We start from the raw sequence: 17,675 nt of genomic DNA, 5'->3' as shown, positions 1-17,675 counted from the left end.
CCCTACTTTCTCCCATTCGATTCGACTCAATTGAATTGCCAGCCACCAACCATCGAGCTTCTGGGAGCATTGTTAGTTATAGAGACACGAAATGACGACACTTTTACCGGCAGAAGGACGCGGATCAACATCTGCATTCGTTTCGGTCCATTTGTCGATTTTGAGTGTGACTCTGGCCACCATTGTGCGACGTTCGGTCTGACCGAGGGTGTCCTTGCCCCACTTTTCAACGGAGGGGCGAACCGACCGGAGAATATCTACACCTGGAGGGGGTTGATACCGGTTGTAGGGCGTCGAAGGGGTGGCCTGGCCCTTCCCACCTTTCCCACCGTGAAGAAGGTGCTCGTTGTCTCGTAATTTCGTTCTTTTCGAGCTTTTATTCTTTCGAAAGGGTAAAATTGCTGTTTTATCGAACTAGAAGTTTCACGTCTTCGCGTCGAAGATGTGAATTACGTGACATGTAATTTTGACATGGGATTTAGTTTTTATAATGAGCGTTTCTGTCGTGAATTGTGATTTTATAAGCAATAATTTTTTTACTGTTGTACTGTAGTAGTGTTAGTGTAGTAATAGAGACGAAGCGCGTATATTATTCTTTGTGTGTTAGGAGTAATTTATGACGCAGAAACACGACCGTGTAACTTTATCTTTCGATCATGAAACCATAGATTCTTTTGTAACACAGTCAATGTGCAGCTTATTTATCTTCCAATTTTTTCTCTTGCGAGTGATCGTCCACATCTGCATCAGCTGCTATAATAGGTCATTAGAAAATCGTTGACGGTTGAAAATAGTTTATTTATAGTAGTTTGTTTATAACTTCTTTATCATATTAAGAGTAATAATGGAGAATTTGTTGCAGTGTAGGATAAAATGGTTCACAGTAATTTTGACGATATATGCAACAGTACATAAGTAATGCAAAGAATATTTAATTTACCCCATAACTAAAGGCTACGTTTCCAGGTGTATTTGATTCTGATATAAAAAATTCTAGTTTCTCATTTTTAATAATTGTTGATGCTTTTACCGTATATAATACTATTGTAGCTAATCGTGGAAGGATCGTTATAAAGTTGAAGTAGAAAGTTGGTACGATTGAAAAGGTGCTCGACGACTGTAATTCGCGAGGGATACAAGGACCTTCGTTCTGTACTCAATGATCCTTTTTCGCGTATATTACGAACTCAGGGTACGCGCAGTTGCATAGAAACGTGGGATTAGCGTGTCCTTCAGGAATTTCTACCTTTTGTCGCGCGCCACATACCATTCATTATGAGACGTTGTCATGTTCCAAGCGGATTGTTGGCTATTATGAAACTTTTGGGCGAAAGTTTTAATCTTTTGAAATCGAAGGTTGGAATTGCATTGAATGCATCACGTGTTCTGTATAAGTTTCGGAATGTTTTAGAAAATTATAGGAAACGGTACGCGACGTTGAAAAGAAATAAAAGGGAAATTTATTTTAGCACAAATGCACGAATTTTATTTATTGACAAGTTTTATGTGACCTTGAAGAAAAGGAAAATTTGTTTACATACGTAACTTTTGGTGGGAAATTACATCATACAAAAATGAGAAAATTGAGAAACTTTTACTCGGATAAGCAGAATATTTTCTTATTATAAATGACTTAGAAATTAATTTTCACCAAGTTCGTGGATAACAAATGGTTTTGAAAGATACAAAAAAATGAACGTATCGTACGTGACATAGCATTCATTCTTTAGCTTCCATCTAAAGATGGTATATTTTTCTGGATTATCAAGATTGAAGATTATCGATTGAACGTGACTGACAATCGATTGTCTATGTTCTATGAGCAGGAAGGTAATATACACGTGAGAAACAGAAACCGGAATGCAGGTGCTTCCTGCTTCTCGTGCGATAAGTTCTATAGAGCTATTCAGAGCGTGGAGATATTACATATTACTTTGAAAGGATTATTGCTTTGTTCATGCCTATGTATGTGTTAATTTAATTTTTGGAAGTACTTACCAGGAATGCACGCGTACTTTAACTGCAAAGTGGCAGGATTCCAGTAAACAGCACCTGGTTGTTCGGTGGTGAGGTTGTAACGACAATGTTTTTGTCCGGAACATCTAAAGTATGAAAACAAAAATCTTTCGTTAAAAAATATATTTCGTCTAAACATACGTTCATGTCTAAACTCTTCGGATTACGAATTCAAGATCTGAAATTTCAAATTAAAATTTTTTTCAAATTCCCAAATTTGTATTCCTTATTTCAACTTTAGAAATATTCAAATCCTAAATTCTATATTAAAATTTCTCTTTTCTTCTTGTAGTATTTTCTTGCTGTAATAATATCCGGAGAAATGCACCGAATTTATCAAATGTTATCGCGGATCAACGGATCAGGAAGTTCAATTTCGCAATTTCAAACACGCATGCCAATAAATATCCGTACTGCAAACGGCGCAGCGCAGATTGTATCGATTTCTCGGTGCAGTGTCGTCTATTAAATAAGCGACGTCGGTCATTAGAGGGTGTGTACCGGGTGTCAAAAGCGCGAGCAGCCTGCGTTTGACCGGACAAAGGAGAAATCGCGATTGTTTTCAGATCGAGATGATTGTTGCGCAGGGGATCGAAAGCGGCCTGGTTGCATGAAACAATGGCCATATAGGGTCGATTCTCACTCCTTTTACCCTTGGAGGTGATTTACCCTCTCTTTTTGTCGATTTTATCGCTTCGCTCCCCTTGGCCGGAAATAAAAGGGAAATAACGTTTCATGCGCCACCCACGCGAGGAATCCCTTTGAATTTTTCAGCGTTGCTAACCTTTTCGGCTCGCGACTCTTTCATCGTCACGTTTTCGATATCAAAATGAGTTTGAAGCGCGTTCACTCGAAATGAGTGATATTTCATTCTAAAGTAAAACGTTTTATAGTGCGATGCTTGACAGATTTTCCATGAAAATAGCAGAGAAATTTGTGACTGTGTATTCACGCGTTTTTTAAGTGTCCGATGAATGGTCCCATACTGGGAGTTTCTCTAATTGTAAAAGAACGTTCTTTAAATTATTTGAAATGTTTACATATTCGTTCAAAATGGCACTTCTGCAATGAAATAAGCAGTGACAAAATCAGTTGGCGAACGAGAAGACGCCGGAAACTCGAACCTAAAGAGGAAGAGAGGGTAGTATGCTCCCTCTAGTTCGTGGCTGCAACCCCTTATTTACAAAGTTCATCGAGCTGTGCTCCTGACGCGCGATGTACTCTCCTGGAAACGATTTCTCCTTCGTCGGGCATCGAACGTCGCTCAAAAGGCAATTAAAACTTCACGTACGCTTTGCTGGCGCACATCAAACGGCAATTTTGCGTGCCGAGATTTCGTTCCACCCTTGAAAACACGCTTCCCTCGTGGCACATACGATTACAAAGAAGAAAATTTCAAGGAGAGAGAGAGAGAGAGGGGGGGGGGGAGCAGAGGAAGAAAAAAAACTGTTTCTTGCAAAAGTAGAGTGGAGACCTGTCTAAGTCTGCTGTTACTTCTGGCGAGTCTTTGCATACGAAAATACCTACTTCTCTCAATCATATGAATTGAATTTATACTTCTACCTGGAGAAAAATTGTTTCTATAACTACTCTGTATTTACGTGGCAGGAATGACCTGCTAGTTCTGTGGTTTACAGTGAAGTAACCTAACCCAAACCGAATATTCTTTGCTCCTTCCTTTCTTTGCGGATGCCTAGTGGGTGACTCGTATTACCGGAGACAGTTATATTGTATGGAAATGTGATGAAAAGCGAAAGCAGTGGCTTGTAGTAAACCCACAAAACTTCAGAATACACGATCTCGAGCTACATCGATCAATGTTGATACCGAGAAATCAGGAATTTATTTCTCCTCCACCTTCACTCGTTTACTTTATTTCCTCATAATTAAACTACGTTGTGTAAATAAATTTATATCCTTGCGGATATAGCGAAAGAAATAGTCATAATTCAAAATGTTCAAAGATGCAATACGAATTCTTTCGGATCTTTTTGAATACTTTCGTCCATTAGAAAACCGTGTAAATACGTAAATAAGGGTATCACAAAAACATATACAGAGTAAAAGTTAATTTACACATAACAAACTACATGACATACCTCCTGTTCAATGACTGCCTAATATCTACCACCCTGAATTGTTCATCCTCAATATCATCGATATAATTTCCCTTCAGCTCTTTCTTCTTGAACGACATACTGCTACCTCGAGTCCTGTACACTTTCTTCTCCATCAACTTCTGCACATCGTATCCGCAAGCGTGCGTAAGATTCGACAGATACTCCGCTTCCAGGACGAAGATGAACGCCTTGAGAGACCTGCAGGTCAGTCGGACAGCACCATGCGAGCAATAATCTTCCTGGACCACTTCCATGTAACCACCCGCTAACCTGACGCCTGTCAGAGTCTTTGCGAATGGCGCGTGCGTGCTCACGAGTAAACTTTTCGTCAACGAGCATCTCGTCACCGTCATCAACAGCAACAGAAGACTCGTCAGGGTCGTTGCTCCTGGCGCCATGGCCGTTGATCATCACAGAGGTCGAAGTAGTCCTCCTTCACTCTCGAGATGATCTTAAAATTAGCCTCCTCGAGACGGCGAAGGAATCAAGTGCGTCGATAACGTGGACCAATTTCCTTCTGTTTCTTGTTTCTGCCTCTGATATGACCAGCCAGCGGCTCTTTTGCTCCTCGAAACCGCGCTCGGACACTCGAGGACCACTTTATGGCTGGGGTCAACGACACTCTTTTCTGTTTTCTTTCCGTCGAGCCTGTGAGAAACATAGAACAAAGTGTGAAGGGTGTGGGAAGAAGCTTTAGGGCGGAATGTAGGCTGAATTCTGGTGGAACGAGGCTCTAGAGAATGTTCCATAGAAGTGGTGCAGAGATAAATAGTAGCAAGTAGTTTTTTTACCCTGAGAAATTCTTATTCCGCTTTGCAAATTCTGTGAACCTCTTTTGACACTGTACAGGGTGTCCCAGAATTAAATGACATCTTTTCTCGTAGTCGTTTGCGACAGAATGCAAACTAGTTATAAAATTACAAATAGAAAAACCTAGGACGATCGTTTATCAGTTGTAATTCACTCTTAAAAGCAAATTTTATCCGTCATAAACAACTTAATGTTTATATATTTTTGAGTAATGGTATATATTCTGCTTATTGTTTCTCTTTTTTTCAACAAAATGAGAGATAATGATCTTTCTTTGACTTTAATAAATCCGTTCCCGGCTACGTTAAATTAATTAACCTACTCGCATCTACCATCTGTACAAACATGTCCAATTCCGTATCACATAAAAAAAAGTTCTTTCTAATCTTCTAAATCTTATCCACAAGCTATACATTAATCTCCATAAGCTACACACTGCTCTATCTACAATCCTCACTACTCTTATCGTAAAAGTAAGATTGATTTACAAATAGAACTTACTAGTAACGTCTAGAGCTGTTATTCTGTCTCCTGTTCATCGAAGCCGATAAATTTTCAAAGGATTCTCGTGGGAATGCGGCCAGTAAGTCGGATAAGTCTGGGAAGACTGAAGAGGTACGATTATTTCTCGATGAAGATCGTAGCTCTCTTTTATTTTCGGCCCCCGTTCTCGCCTCCTGGTATCTCCAGGTTTGTTGCCACAACGAAGATACACACCCTGGTGCACGATTAATCGGCCATGGCCAAGTACTAGGTTTCTACACAACGCTGTATGCTCATCGTCCAAGGACACGGATTAGGATAGTATCGGGAAAACGCGTTCGATTTTCAGTCATAAATTCTTGTACGTTTTGTTTGATATCGATCGATCGCTAAATATTTAGTATACGTATATTTCGTCTATTTTTCTAGGATTATCTTTTCCTTCTTTTCTTTAAATTTTAGAATTCTCTTAGAGAATTTTCTTCTGATTAATGTAAAATAGAAAATTTCCCCCTTGCGGTAAGATAGAAAATTCTAGTTTAGAGCAAATGTTTTTTTTTAATTTTAACATGGAAATTAGTCATTTAGGGATAAAATAGAAAATTCTGTTTAATTAAGAGATTTTCGAGAAGTTTGACTATTCTTCAAATGGCACTCTGTGTATTTGAAAAGCTGTTTGTGTGATTCAGCGAAATATTTTGAATAGCGAAGATCTGGATAATTGAAGATTGTTATATTTATGCTGTTGGTCAGTTTCGAAGTGAATGACGTTGTTTCTGTTTTATTTCGGGAACGTGCTGATGATGTTAGAATGGTTCTGGAAGACCGAACCGAATGCTCGACTATTTTTGAATTGGTACTACTCGATATCACTCTAAGCTCTTAAATCTTCTTCGAAGTAGTTCGTAAACATTCAGGAGTTCCCGTGGTAAATTCTTAGATTTTATACTCCGATGTGCATTATCAGTCTGTCAGATATTGACGGCAACGAAAGAAATCTTACTTACGATATTTATTCAAATCCTTTGGGAGTTGCTTTACAAAAATACACCGACAGATATTTTATTCGTTAAATATTTTCTTTGTTCCGTATATTTCTTGTAAGAAAATATATTGGTAATTTGCTTTCATATATTCTATAAATTCCTCTCAAAAATACGATATCCAATTCTCCAATTTCTTTTTTCTTTCTTTCTTTTTTTTTTAGTTCCTTTTGAACGAATTATTTTTGCCAATTGATTTTTATAAAATCACAACCAACTTGTTAATTATTTAAAAAATTTCCTACATACAATTTTTCAATGAACAATCGTCCAAAGGCGCAGATCGATCAATCAAAGACTGGCATCGATCTCGTTTTTCTAATTTCGATTTATCAGCCGCTGTCGACCAACATTCGCTGTTCTTTTTTCGCTATCACCAGCAGTCTTTCCATCTTAAACAAATACATTCTGCATTCACCTATTGCCAACAATTTCCCTCTTAATATCAATGAACCACATGGCGAATTATAGTTCCTGATAATGTTAAATCATCCTTCCTTTTATCCTAATCATCTCGCCGATATTGGAGTTCCTTCGAGTGGCATAAATTTTCACTACGCAATACTATCTAGCTTTGCAACAGGCAGAAGAAGTTTCCAAAGCTCTGTCGGCACGTTTCGTCGCGATAAATCAGTGCGAAAAGCTGCTGGAGCCATTCATCAAAATCCCAGTACGCTCTTTCGCTATCTCTGCCTCGCAGTCCACATGATAGTCTGCCTTCGCGCCACACCAAAGAAATTCAAAAAATCACCTTACGTATCCTCGAAACTCGCGAGAGATAAAGCAACAGCATCTGATTCATGAACACTCTTCTCACAGTTCGTTTTTTCCACTCAAAGATCACAGATGATAAACGACTCGTCTTACCGAATGTAAAAACTGGGTCTGAAAAAGGGGTGAAAAGTTCGAACGAACGCTACGACACTTAGAACTCTTCAACTTCCGCTTATTTTGTATTTTCCACATTTTATATGTTTATTTTAAATATTTTATTTTATATATTACATTTTACACATGTATTTTCCATTACACACATTCTTTATTTTCATACTTTAGTTATCCTCTGCAATGAGAAAAATCCAGTAAAAGACCGAGTTTAATTTTACACATAAATCGCAGGATCGGTTGAGGTGAAAAAAGGAAGAAATAAAAAGTTGAAATAAGTTGATGGTGTTTGTCGTAATGAACGAGATGTTTTCGTGTTTCTATGGATAATCAAAGTCCGCCGTACTTTCGATTTGTCGTCGATCGAGGGAAAAAACTTGGATAGCCGCGTGTAAACGAATAAAACGAACGCGGTGTTTGGCGTCTTGCCCGACACTGAAGAAACACACGCACCGAAGAGGCCCGCTCCTGCCGACCATTCGTCGTCGTGTGCTACGAAGCAGCGTGTACTGTCAGTCCGTTCTCTAACATTGACAGCCTAAACTGCGAATCCTATGAGCCATTGGCGTCCATGCTACCCCCGGAAGCCGGCGTCCCCCGCCAGCTTACCACTCGAAGCTGTTAGTAAGTGCCTTCGGGTTGAAAATGATTAAAAGTTTAAAGATGAAGAACTTAACGAGAATTCAAAAAGTTTCAAGCGATGTAACGTTGGCGGGCGGTTGAATTATTTTATACAAATTTATCATCAGGCTGTTTAAATAAATATATCTCATATATATTGTATTATATATATTATATTATATACTAAGAGCAAATGTTTGGAACTGTTACTCTACTTCTTGGATAAGACGTCTTGTCTAGTATTTTTCATTTTTAAGATACGCCCAAGTATTTGAAATCTTCCGTGTTTTCTTTAATCTTTTAAATACGGTTCTAAGTTATCTTATAAAAGTAGTATGAAATAACGATTGCGTGCTTTAGATCGAAGAAAAACGAAGATGACTAAAAGATAAAAACGAACTATTTTAAGCAAGATGGGCAGATTACGTGTTGCATGGAAGAGTTCATATGAGAATTTTGCAATCTTAGGAAAATTTCCGATCGAAAATTTTATTGAAGTAAAGTATATTAGTTTGTGACAGTAAATATAATAATAACCACAATGTCTACAAATACTCAGCAAAGGAGTAAATTAAAGTATTCGAAATTAATAATGCAAGCTGCGAATCACACGAACAACCCGCCCTCTACTTCTACCCTTAGCAGTCTAACCTTCGATTGTACAGCGATCTCCAACTTTCAAAACTTAATGTAACCTATTGTAGCAAGGATTGTTGCTTAAATATACTCCTTATATAAATCATCCCCCAACGAAAGTAAATATGGAGGCGAACAGAAACTTTGTGCTTCCTCATCGATGAGTTTGCTTTTTCTTAATTGCCTGATTAGGGAAACGTGAATTAATTTGAAAGTTCTGCGAGTGGTTGGAAAGCACCGAGTGGTTGGAGATCCCTGATCTAGGGGGCCACCCTATAACAGCACGTGCACGTTTTTCGGCCGCGTGAAGGGCACGCCAGTGTACCGGGGTGGCTTTCCCTTCTTCAGATCCTCCCCTTTAATCTCTAGCTTGCTTTCCTCCATGGAATATCGGTTTGTGATTTCGACAGCTGCTCCTTTCGATTCGCGTCGCGACAATTCCTCTCGTTTCGATTCCTTGGAACGGATGGGGCAAACGTCCTCGGATGTCAAAGAATTTCTTTGTTTTCCTCTGTAAGGGCTTTCTTGGCATGTGTCGGATTGCTTCTTCTTTTCGCGAGCGAAATTGTTGGATTGGGATTACACTGGGGAATGTAAATTGAATTTTCAAAGAAGAATTTTACAGAACAGAGATTGTTGAGAATGTTTTACATGTTGAAGACGTATGGTGTTAGATATAGAGAAATATATAGGAACGTAACTTAATTTCCGTTTCCTAATTTAATTAAAGATTTTTGTTATTTATCCTATGTTTCTTTCGAATTTTTCTGTCGTAGAAAAATATAAAATTTATTTAGAAAGATCTAGAAAATTTTCTTCGTAGCCTTCATGTTTTCTTCAACTTCTTTGACGATGTATATCGTATGTAATCTGAAAATTACGCTGATCCGCAAATGTCCTGCTTGTTCTACTATACCACATGTTCAGACTAATCACTGATCGTCACCCAATACTTGGAGCAGAATGCATTCAGTGTTAGAATAGCAACAATGCATCGAGCTTATCCCGAAATCACAATTTCCACATTTTCCTCGGCCCCATTCCCACATTTAATCCCTCGTTTCTATTCTTAAACAATTGCATAGATCGATCTGTGATCCAGCTGTTCCCATTGTCCTTCAACACCATTTTTCCATCCAATCCACAGGCGACATTTGTCGTAAACTGGTCCATATGTATCGACGACCGTATATAATTGATCGATGTTAATAAAGATTCACTTGCGATCTCGATTTTATCTTACTAATTCTTACCAGTCTTTCCCTAAATTTAAATTAAAATTACCCTTGTTTCGATAAAAGTGCAATGTTCATTTTACCAAAGCGTTAGTATTGTTCTAGGAATTACAGAAACAAGAAATCTGAGTTTGCTAGTTCCAGAATTAACGAGTCAAGGAAAGTTCTTTTTATTTCAATGACACGAGAATATCGACAATTGATGGCTATATTAAGCGAAGAGCCGAATTCCCCGAAAGAATAAACAGAGAACGCTAGGGTGAAGAGTAAAAATATTTCCCAGTAAAACGAACTGCCCGATACGGCGCGAAGAAAGCGTAACAAGCTTGTGAAAAGCTTGTCAAATCTAAAAGTATGTATAGAAATTACAAAATATTTGCTGCAAGCGTATATATCGTATAATCATGACAGTCAAACTGTTTTAGACTCAAAATGTTTTATGTAACGCATACAATATAAGCGCCAAAGAATATTCATTCTAAATGTTCAAATTACTTCCGTAGGACAAGAAATTTCTGCGTGTGATTCTAGTTTAACGACAAAGCATGGTACACTCTATTTTATAATACGGTATTAAACTGAAACCTGAATAAATCCATGTCTCAAATTCTCGTACATTAAATTCAAATTATACAATCTTCACCCTTTCTCGCCCCTCTAATGTCCATATCGTCTGAGGAACATCCGTTATCTGAACATCGTCCAGACGTACTTCTGGACGACTGTCTTACCTCACAGGTAACATGTAGGGTGTCCTTGCTCTCATTGTCGAAGAAGCGAGCAAAAGTGTCGAGCGTCTCTTCTGCATGCGATTGGTCTATTGTCCGTGGCACGTGCGTTCTCGTAACGTGCATCTGCGCCGTGCCAGGAAGCTTCTTTTCCACGGATGTACACCGGTTGTCATCGATCCCCCCTGTTGTTCGTAAATCAAGCTGGAGGAGGTTCTAGACGTCTATGAAAACCAGGAAGCGAGTATATCGAGCATCTGCCGCCACGTGAAGACGGCCAACGTTAGATTTGACAGGAATGTGTTAAACTGGAAGCGATAGCCTCGTAACGTGTGATTTATTTGTTGAAGGTTTTACTGATGGTGAATGCCAAAGTCTGCTTGTTTTATTAGGCTAAATGATTTCGTAGACGCTGACTATGCGGTTGGATGTTGAGTGGTAAATAGGGTTAAGGATTGAGATATGAAGGATTCAGTGGGTTGAAGATTTGGCGAGATTTCTTTCTTTTTTGTAGTATTTTAGATAAATATTTAAATTCTGGGTTGAGAATATTTATCTTTGCTGGTAATATTTAAATCTTGAATTGAATATTGAAATTTTCGATGGAATATTTAGATCCTTTAAACGATCGTCTCGAAACGTGTGATTTACTTGTTAAAAGTCCAAGGTAAAGCAAAATATATTTGTTTACGTAGTTAATTTAAATGATTGTGTCAAGAGACATCATATGCTTCTGTACTGCTATCAGAATATGATTCTTTTTAACTTTTAATTATTTTATACCTTTATACCTTGTATACATCGTCTTATGTTATATATATATATATATCTTTTTATATTATTACTGTGTTCGCCTCGATTTTCACATACGGTTCGCAGCAATCATCGCGTAACATTAACGTGGCGAATTAGACACACGGTCTCCTGGGCAATTTCCTAGTGAAACGAAAAAAATCGCATCCGGTCTGCGGTGCAGTCACGTGCAACCCTGCGGTCTTTTCCACCCCGATCCACCCCTTGAATGGGGCATAGAGCCCTTAGGGCACGCACTGTTAAAATATAGCGACATGTGCGACTAGTCACGGCTCGTTTGATACGCAAATTCTCGAGAAGTTCAGTAAAATTGGATCTTTAACTCACCTATTTTATTCCTTCGGTTTTTAACGCGATGCACTATATGGTATTGTTATAGTAATCGAAGCGAAACCTATATCGTTTCCGTAACGATAGGGGATCGAACCATAAAAAAAGAAACAGTTGCTAATTGCTTACAGGATTAATAGGTTTCAATAAAACGTTAAACGAGACTTTCAGGTAGCAAGTTGCTGAATTGGATTTTTCATAAATTTTTAAAAGTAACGTCTGTCTGTTCATAATTTTCTTTATTTTTCAACGTATAGAGTAGATGAACGAAAATTTAAGATATTTAAATATATTTCTAACTTAAAATGGAACTACTACTAACATAAAATTAATATTCCATCTGAAAACACTAAATCCTTTCACCGACTGCTAAAAGAAGATAAGAATTATCATAGATTATGAACCGCGCAGTGAACTTGTTCACGTAAACAGATACAAGAAAGATTTGCATGCCTGATCAAGTTATTCAAATTTCCTCTGATTTAATTTCATTCGTTGAGAATTCGCGTATTTCAAACCGATTTAATTTTTGCTACCTCATCAAGGACTCTTGCAACAGTATAATCCTACGACCTCACAATATGCTACGAACATTCATTATGAAACGCAGAACCATGAATATAGTAAAGTGTGTCACAATCTTCAGGCAATTTGTACTGTCGGGTAAAATGCACTAAAATACCCGCAGAAAGGATAGTACCAAGCAGAACGAAAGAAATTACGTTTTGTATGTCTTAAGGATGCCTCGAACCTGAAAGCGGCTTTCAACATTGATCCACCGCTTTGAGTGCAATATTCTTTGAGATAAAAATATTCTTTATGGTCTATAGTACACGTTCTTGACCGATTTAATGGAATTTTACGAGGATTGGAAATCTCCTTTGAGAAAAAAATCGTTTACTTTGAGCCACGTTCGTGATAAACTCTTTTCCATTGGAATGCCGACTAACGAAACCACTACAAACCTTCCAGAAATATCAATACATATTTTATCTGAAAATAAAGGAAAGGAAGGGGACCTAGAAATCTGATTATTTCCACATCGTTACACAACGAGTGTATCGGATTCGATAAAATCGTCGCGTATTGTTTCCTTCCATCTTGTATGCTTCTTACGTGTCATTATACAGGATGGTTGGTAACTGGTGGTACAAGCGGAAAGGGGATGATTCTACGCGAAAAAAAAGTCGAAAATATGGAATAAAAATTTTTCGTTCGAGGCTTTGTTTTCGAGAAAATCGACTTTGAATTTTCGCTCGGTACGCGTGCACTTTATCACGTCTCGTTATAACGGATCTCACTGTAGATTTTTAAAAAAATTAAAAAAAATTTTTATTCGCTTAGAATCACCCCCTTTCCGCTTGTAGCACCAGTTACCAACCACCCTATATATATATATGTTGCTGGTGGAACAATTTCATCCCTGCGATACGTACGAGTTCCAGTTATGTCAACTATTTGTTTCCTGATGACTTTAGATAAACGGCGTTCCTCTGTAACCATCAGTTTTAATAAATATACTTTCTTCGAGCAATATATCTCAGTGATAATGTAATATCCGCTCGAATAATTCCCTTACGTGTTATTTGCAATAAACAACGAGCAGCCATCCAATGGTATCGGTATCGACAACCGCCACCCTACGTCGTCATCGATCCTAACTTTATCCACTAACGTAACATACCAGTTCTAGGTAAACAACGTATTTTCACGGAATATCTTATGCCACAACGCGATCGAGTGATTTAGCAGAGCTTTACGACAAAGCTTAGACAGCAACCCCCTTGGAGATTCCTAACGAGATTATGCATTATGTCTACCCTAGGTACCGTGTTGCGTAAGCCAACCCCGCAATCGACCAGCTTGGTACATCCACTGATACGTATCACGACAATGTATGTCGAAAAAAAAAAAATCTCGGTGGGCGTCGTGATATTTTGACATTCCGCCAACTCTTGTTTATCTTATGCCTACCGTTTCGCAAAGGCGAACTCTTATTCTTGGCTCGGCGCGGATAAGTTCTAAATTATAGCATTCTTTTTCAAAGAATCGAAATGGGTTTACGTTATATTTGAAATATTCTTTTCATATAGATAGATTTGAATTAAATCGAGGGAACTTTGAAATATCGTTCAGTAAAATTTCATTGAAATTGAAATAGCTTTAGAATAATCTTTAATTTGACTTTGAATCGAAATCGAAACGACTTTGAAATATTTTATATTTATATCCGAATTGAGACAAAAATATATGCGACAGATCTTTCTATTTGAATTTCAATCGAAATCGAATCGAATTTTGAGGTAGCTTTGAGATCCAATTTAAGCAAAGATTGAAACAAAATGGAAAAATGTTTGGTTTCAACAGAATTTCTCTCATTCTCCTTTTTCTTTCCTTTTTTATCGCTACATTTCTTTTTACCAAAAGAAAATGTCTGTGAAAAATGCATTATATATCGTGTTTTCTACTTGTTTCCTTCGTATTTTTTTAGCCGTGTGATATCTGATCTCGACATGTTCTCTGTTCCTTCTAGTTGTCGTTTGGCTCGAACATTATCGTGAGAATTCAATTATTTCTAAATCCAACGAGACGCTTCGTTTATTTGTAGCACACCGCCGCTATTTCGTAGAATTAAGCAAGGCAATTGTTCAACTTGAAGCTCGTTTTAGATTGTATCGTTCTTCTTTATTTAGATAGCAGCGAAAGCTAAACAGACAGTTCATATGCAACACAATTTGCCGTTCCTTTGGGAATTTCATTTTATATCATTGCAAACAATAATAAACAAATTTATAAGAAATAAATAAATAAATATTACAAGCTAAAATTGTATTAACATTATCCTATTTGATGAACAATTGTGAGATTATAAAAGAGAAATTTAACCTATAACCCTTAACCCTTTGTCAACTCACTAATTTTATTAAATGGCTACTTATTGGGTTCTGGGGTAAATTTTGTGCAGATCTAGTTAAAATTCGAGTTACAGTTAACTCAAGTTAACCATAACAATGCTAGTCGGATTTGGCTTAGTGTTGTACTTATATAAAGTGATATTTTCTTTTTTTTTGTATAAAGGAGATAAATTCATTTCACTTACTACAACAGAAGGCTTGCAACCAGCAGTTAACAACTATCAATAAGAACTCACGCGGCCTCGAAGTTACGTAATTATCATCGTTTAACTCGAAATTACATCACCGATTGTTTTATAAGCTGTGGTCATCCTAGTGGTCCTCGAAACAGGAGGCAATTAGCTGGTAATCAGTTTGAAATCGATAATTCGAGCTTAATTGGCGAGAATGATGTGTAATTACGTAATTACGAGCAAACGCGTCGAGCTTCGAAAACAGATTTCTGAATTAACTGCGGCCGTTAACTTTCCCGTTTCGTCTGTTTTACCGGTTATACTTTTACTGTGCCGTGATAAGCAAGGAATCTGTGGTAAATTTCGATCGCTGGCGCACATTAATACATCTGTTTAATTTTTAGCTTAATTAATTTTTGTAATTCTCAAATATTAGATATCACGTTCTGTAATAAGTTGGTTTACGTAAGATCTATCTAACCAACGATATATATCATTTTATTCTATTATCCTCTGCAAATGAAGAGCACAGGTGAAAACTATTCTTATTTAGCGTATAAAGCATTTATTACATTATTAGACTACAGTAGCATATGCAATCTGTTTATAATATTCGATTAAGATTTCAACGAATATGTTGTACGACTAATTCGTAATTTATTATTCAGCAATCTCTTTTAACAGACAATTATATCAAAATATTCAAGTATATGAGGAAACGGGGAATTAAAAGATTGGAAGAGTAAAATAAATAATAGTAGGAAGCGAAATGAAAGATTCGATAAATATTCATACCTCTCGTGGTGAACGTTTTATTCAATTACAATAATAATCGTCATCGTCGCGGTGATGATGTTAATAATAATAATAATAATAATAATAATAATAATAATAATAATATTCACGGTTGTAATCATAACGTAATGACTATAATAATAATAACGGCACGCAAAAAAGGACAAATCGACAGGCTGAATGGTGATCGTAATCACGTTACGCGACATCCAACGACGATAATAATGACAACGGTAACAATAATGAACAACAACAATTCGAACAAACAATTAAAGCGTCTGCGATTTTTAACAATAATCAAACAATATGGTCGCGCGCGTTACACTCGGAGAAACGATGAATTTCCTTTTGTCCCTTTACATTTATTCTACGCGTGTCCGTGAATGTATCGTGTAGTTGTGTATTCGTATACGCAGGGCGTAAAAGAATCGTTTGATGATGTTCCTTCAACGTACTATTTAAACCAAATAAAAAAGCGCAGATTTAAAGAATTTTGCTAATAGATCTAGAAATTCCAACTAACTGAAAAATTCAAGAATTTGCTGCGTGTTTTTCAACGACACACAAAACTCCAGTATCGTCTCATTAAAGAACGAAACGATTCTTATCAATCTTTCGATCAATTTATTAACTTTTTATCGACTAATTGTATGTAATGCCATGGAACTAGTGTTTGTTCAAACGTAGCAATTTATTACTTGATACGAGCTTATAATAAATAAGAAATTCCATCGATTCCAAAGCGAAACGCATCTACTGTCAAAGTTACAAATTTTCCATACTATATTCTAAAAATAGGAAAAAGAAAACAGACCTAGAAATCTAATTATTTTCCACGATATGGTTGCACAACGAGCCGAATACGATAAGATCGTGGCACATATTTCTTTTACACCCTGTATACGCGCAACGTATCATTGTATACATGTTACTGGTGTAACAATTTCATACGTGCGATCTCTTCTATCTCCGTTCCACGACGATGAGCGTATTAATCGACGGGTCGTTAATTAACGCGACGAGCCTCGTCGTTTTCATCCTTTGGAACGATTCTTCGTGTTGTTGTTATGTGTTAGACAGTCGTGTAAATTTGTTTGGTCTCTGTAAGTGTAGAACGTACGTGTGTATGTGTCTCTAAAGGTGTACGAAATCGGCTGCAAAAAGGATGATCTATGAAATGCGGTATGAACGAGCGGTTTGCTTATGTACAGAGTGTTCCTTGAAACGTTACGAGTACAGTTACATCTGCTTTACAATTCGATTAGCCCTTTTATCCGCCGACGACTATAGTCGACTCGCTTTTGCATAATGTTTCGATTTTATTCTTCACTCGTCAAGCGAATCGTCCCCTGTGGACCCTCTTCCTTTTTCAATCTTCTCGCTCGTTTATCTTGACGTTCGATTACGAGGATGTGTACGAAGCTTAAGCTAAAGATTTCACGCGAATTACGTTTGTCGATCGACTCTCCAGACTGAGGCGACGTGGTATCGTGGATGCTAGCTTTTTCTCTTAAAGTATTTCGTTGCAAGACAGACTTTTGTAACGTTTGATAAAGTTTATGACATTAAGAATTTCTTAACATTCAGAATCGATCGTATTTAAGATCGTTAATCGCGGATGCGAAATTTTTGTCTCGAAGAATTTTCCTGTAATATCCGACAGAGAAAACGTCCCAAATACTCGACAATTAAGAATTTTCTATACACTGTCTCGATCAAATTTTGAATACCAGAAATCGTTCGATAGTAAGAATCTTCGATAGTAAGAAAATTCTTATTTCTTCAACTTCGATTCAAACACGTTTTCTAACGGAATTAAAGCTGAATCCAATTCCTGAATTTTTATATCTAATCCAATTTCTCAATCGATTTTTCCTCCTTTCAATCACCATCGTTCGCAAGAAATGGAAGTAGTATTTCCTGGAGCGAAGTTACGTGCTTCCTCTTCGAAACGTTCGAAATCCTCGGTTCGCCTTTCATCGTACGTACGATCGATCTCGATCACCGACCAGAGGATCGATTTCAATGCTCGCTCGCACCCACGGTTCCACGGTCGATCGAGAAAAAGCAAG

At 37.4% G+C, this 17,675-nt stretch overlaps 1 protein-coding gene and 1 long non-coding RNA gene across 3 annotated transcripts in view; one reads left to right on the top strand and one right to left on the bottom strand.

The window, feature by feature from the left end:
• Positions 1-5,902, bottom strand: part of LOC100744480 — a 29,672-nt gene extending 23,770 nt beyond the window's left edge. The window contains exons 1-3 of one of the 2 annotated variants that reach the window (XR_002946094.2): positions 5,448-5,902; positions 4,116-4,784; positions 1,999-2,102 (exon numbers count right to left, since the gene is read on the bottom strand). Coding sequence is in view for 1 of the 2 variants with exons in the window: in XM_012382065.3 (XP_012237488.1) it covers positions 1,999-2,102; positions 4,116-4,534 (523 nt within the window). In the remaining variant the exon portion in view is untranslated. The remainder of the gene's footprint in view (positions 1-1,998; positions 2,103-4,115; positions 4,785-5,447) is intronic. The other variant, XM_012382065.3, reaches the window with a different exon arrangement.
• Positions 136-17,507, top strand: LOC117151306. Its single transcript, XR_004461120.1, has 3 exons — positions 136-145; positions 3,153-3,157; positions 17,371-17,507. It is a non-coding gene; the product is annotated as an uncharacterized LOC117151306 (long non-coding RNA).
• The last annotated feature ends 168 nt before the right edge of the window (positions 17,508-17,675 follow it).

The sequence above is a fragment of the Bombus impatiens genome, unplaced genomic scaffold (assembly GCF_000188095.3).
Source record: "Bombus impatiens unplaced genomic scaffold, BIMP_2.2 scf_0142, whole genome shotgun sequence".
NCBI classification, from domain to species: domain Eukaryota; kingdom Metazoa; phylum Arthropoda; class Insecta; order Hymenoptera; family Apidae; genus Bombus; species Bombus impatiens.
The sequence above is the reverse complement of the archived record's forward strand: the minus strand, read 5'-3'. Positions and strand labels throughout refer to the sequence as shown.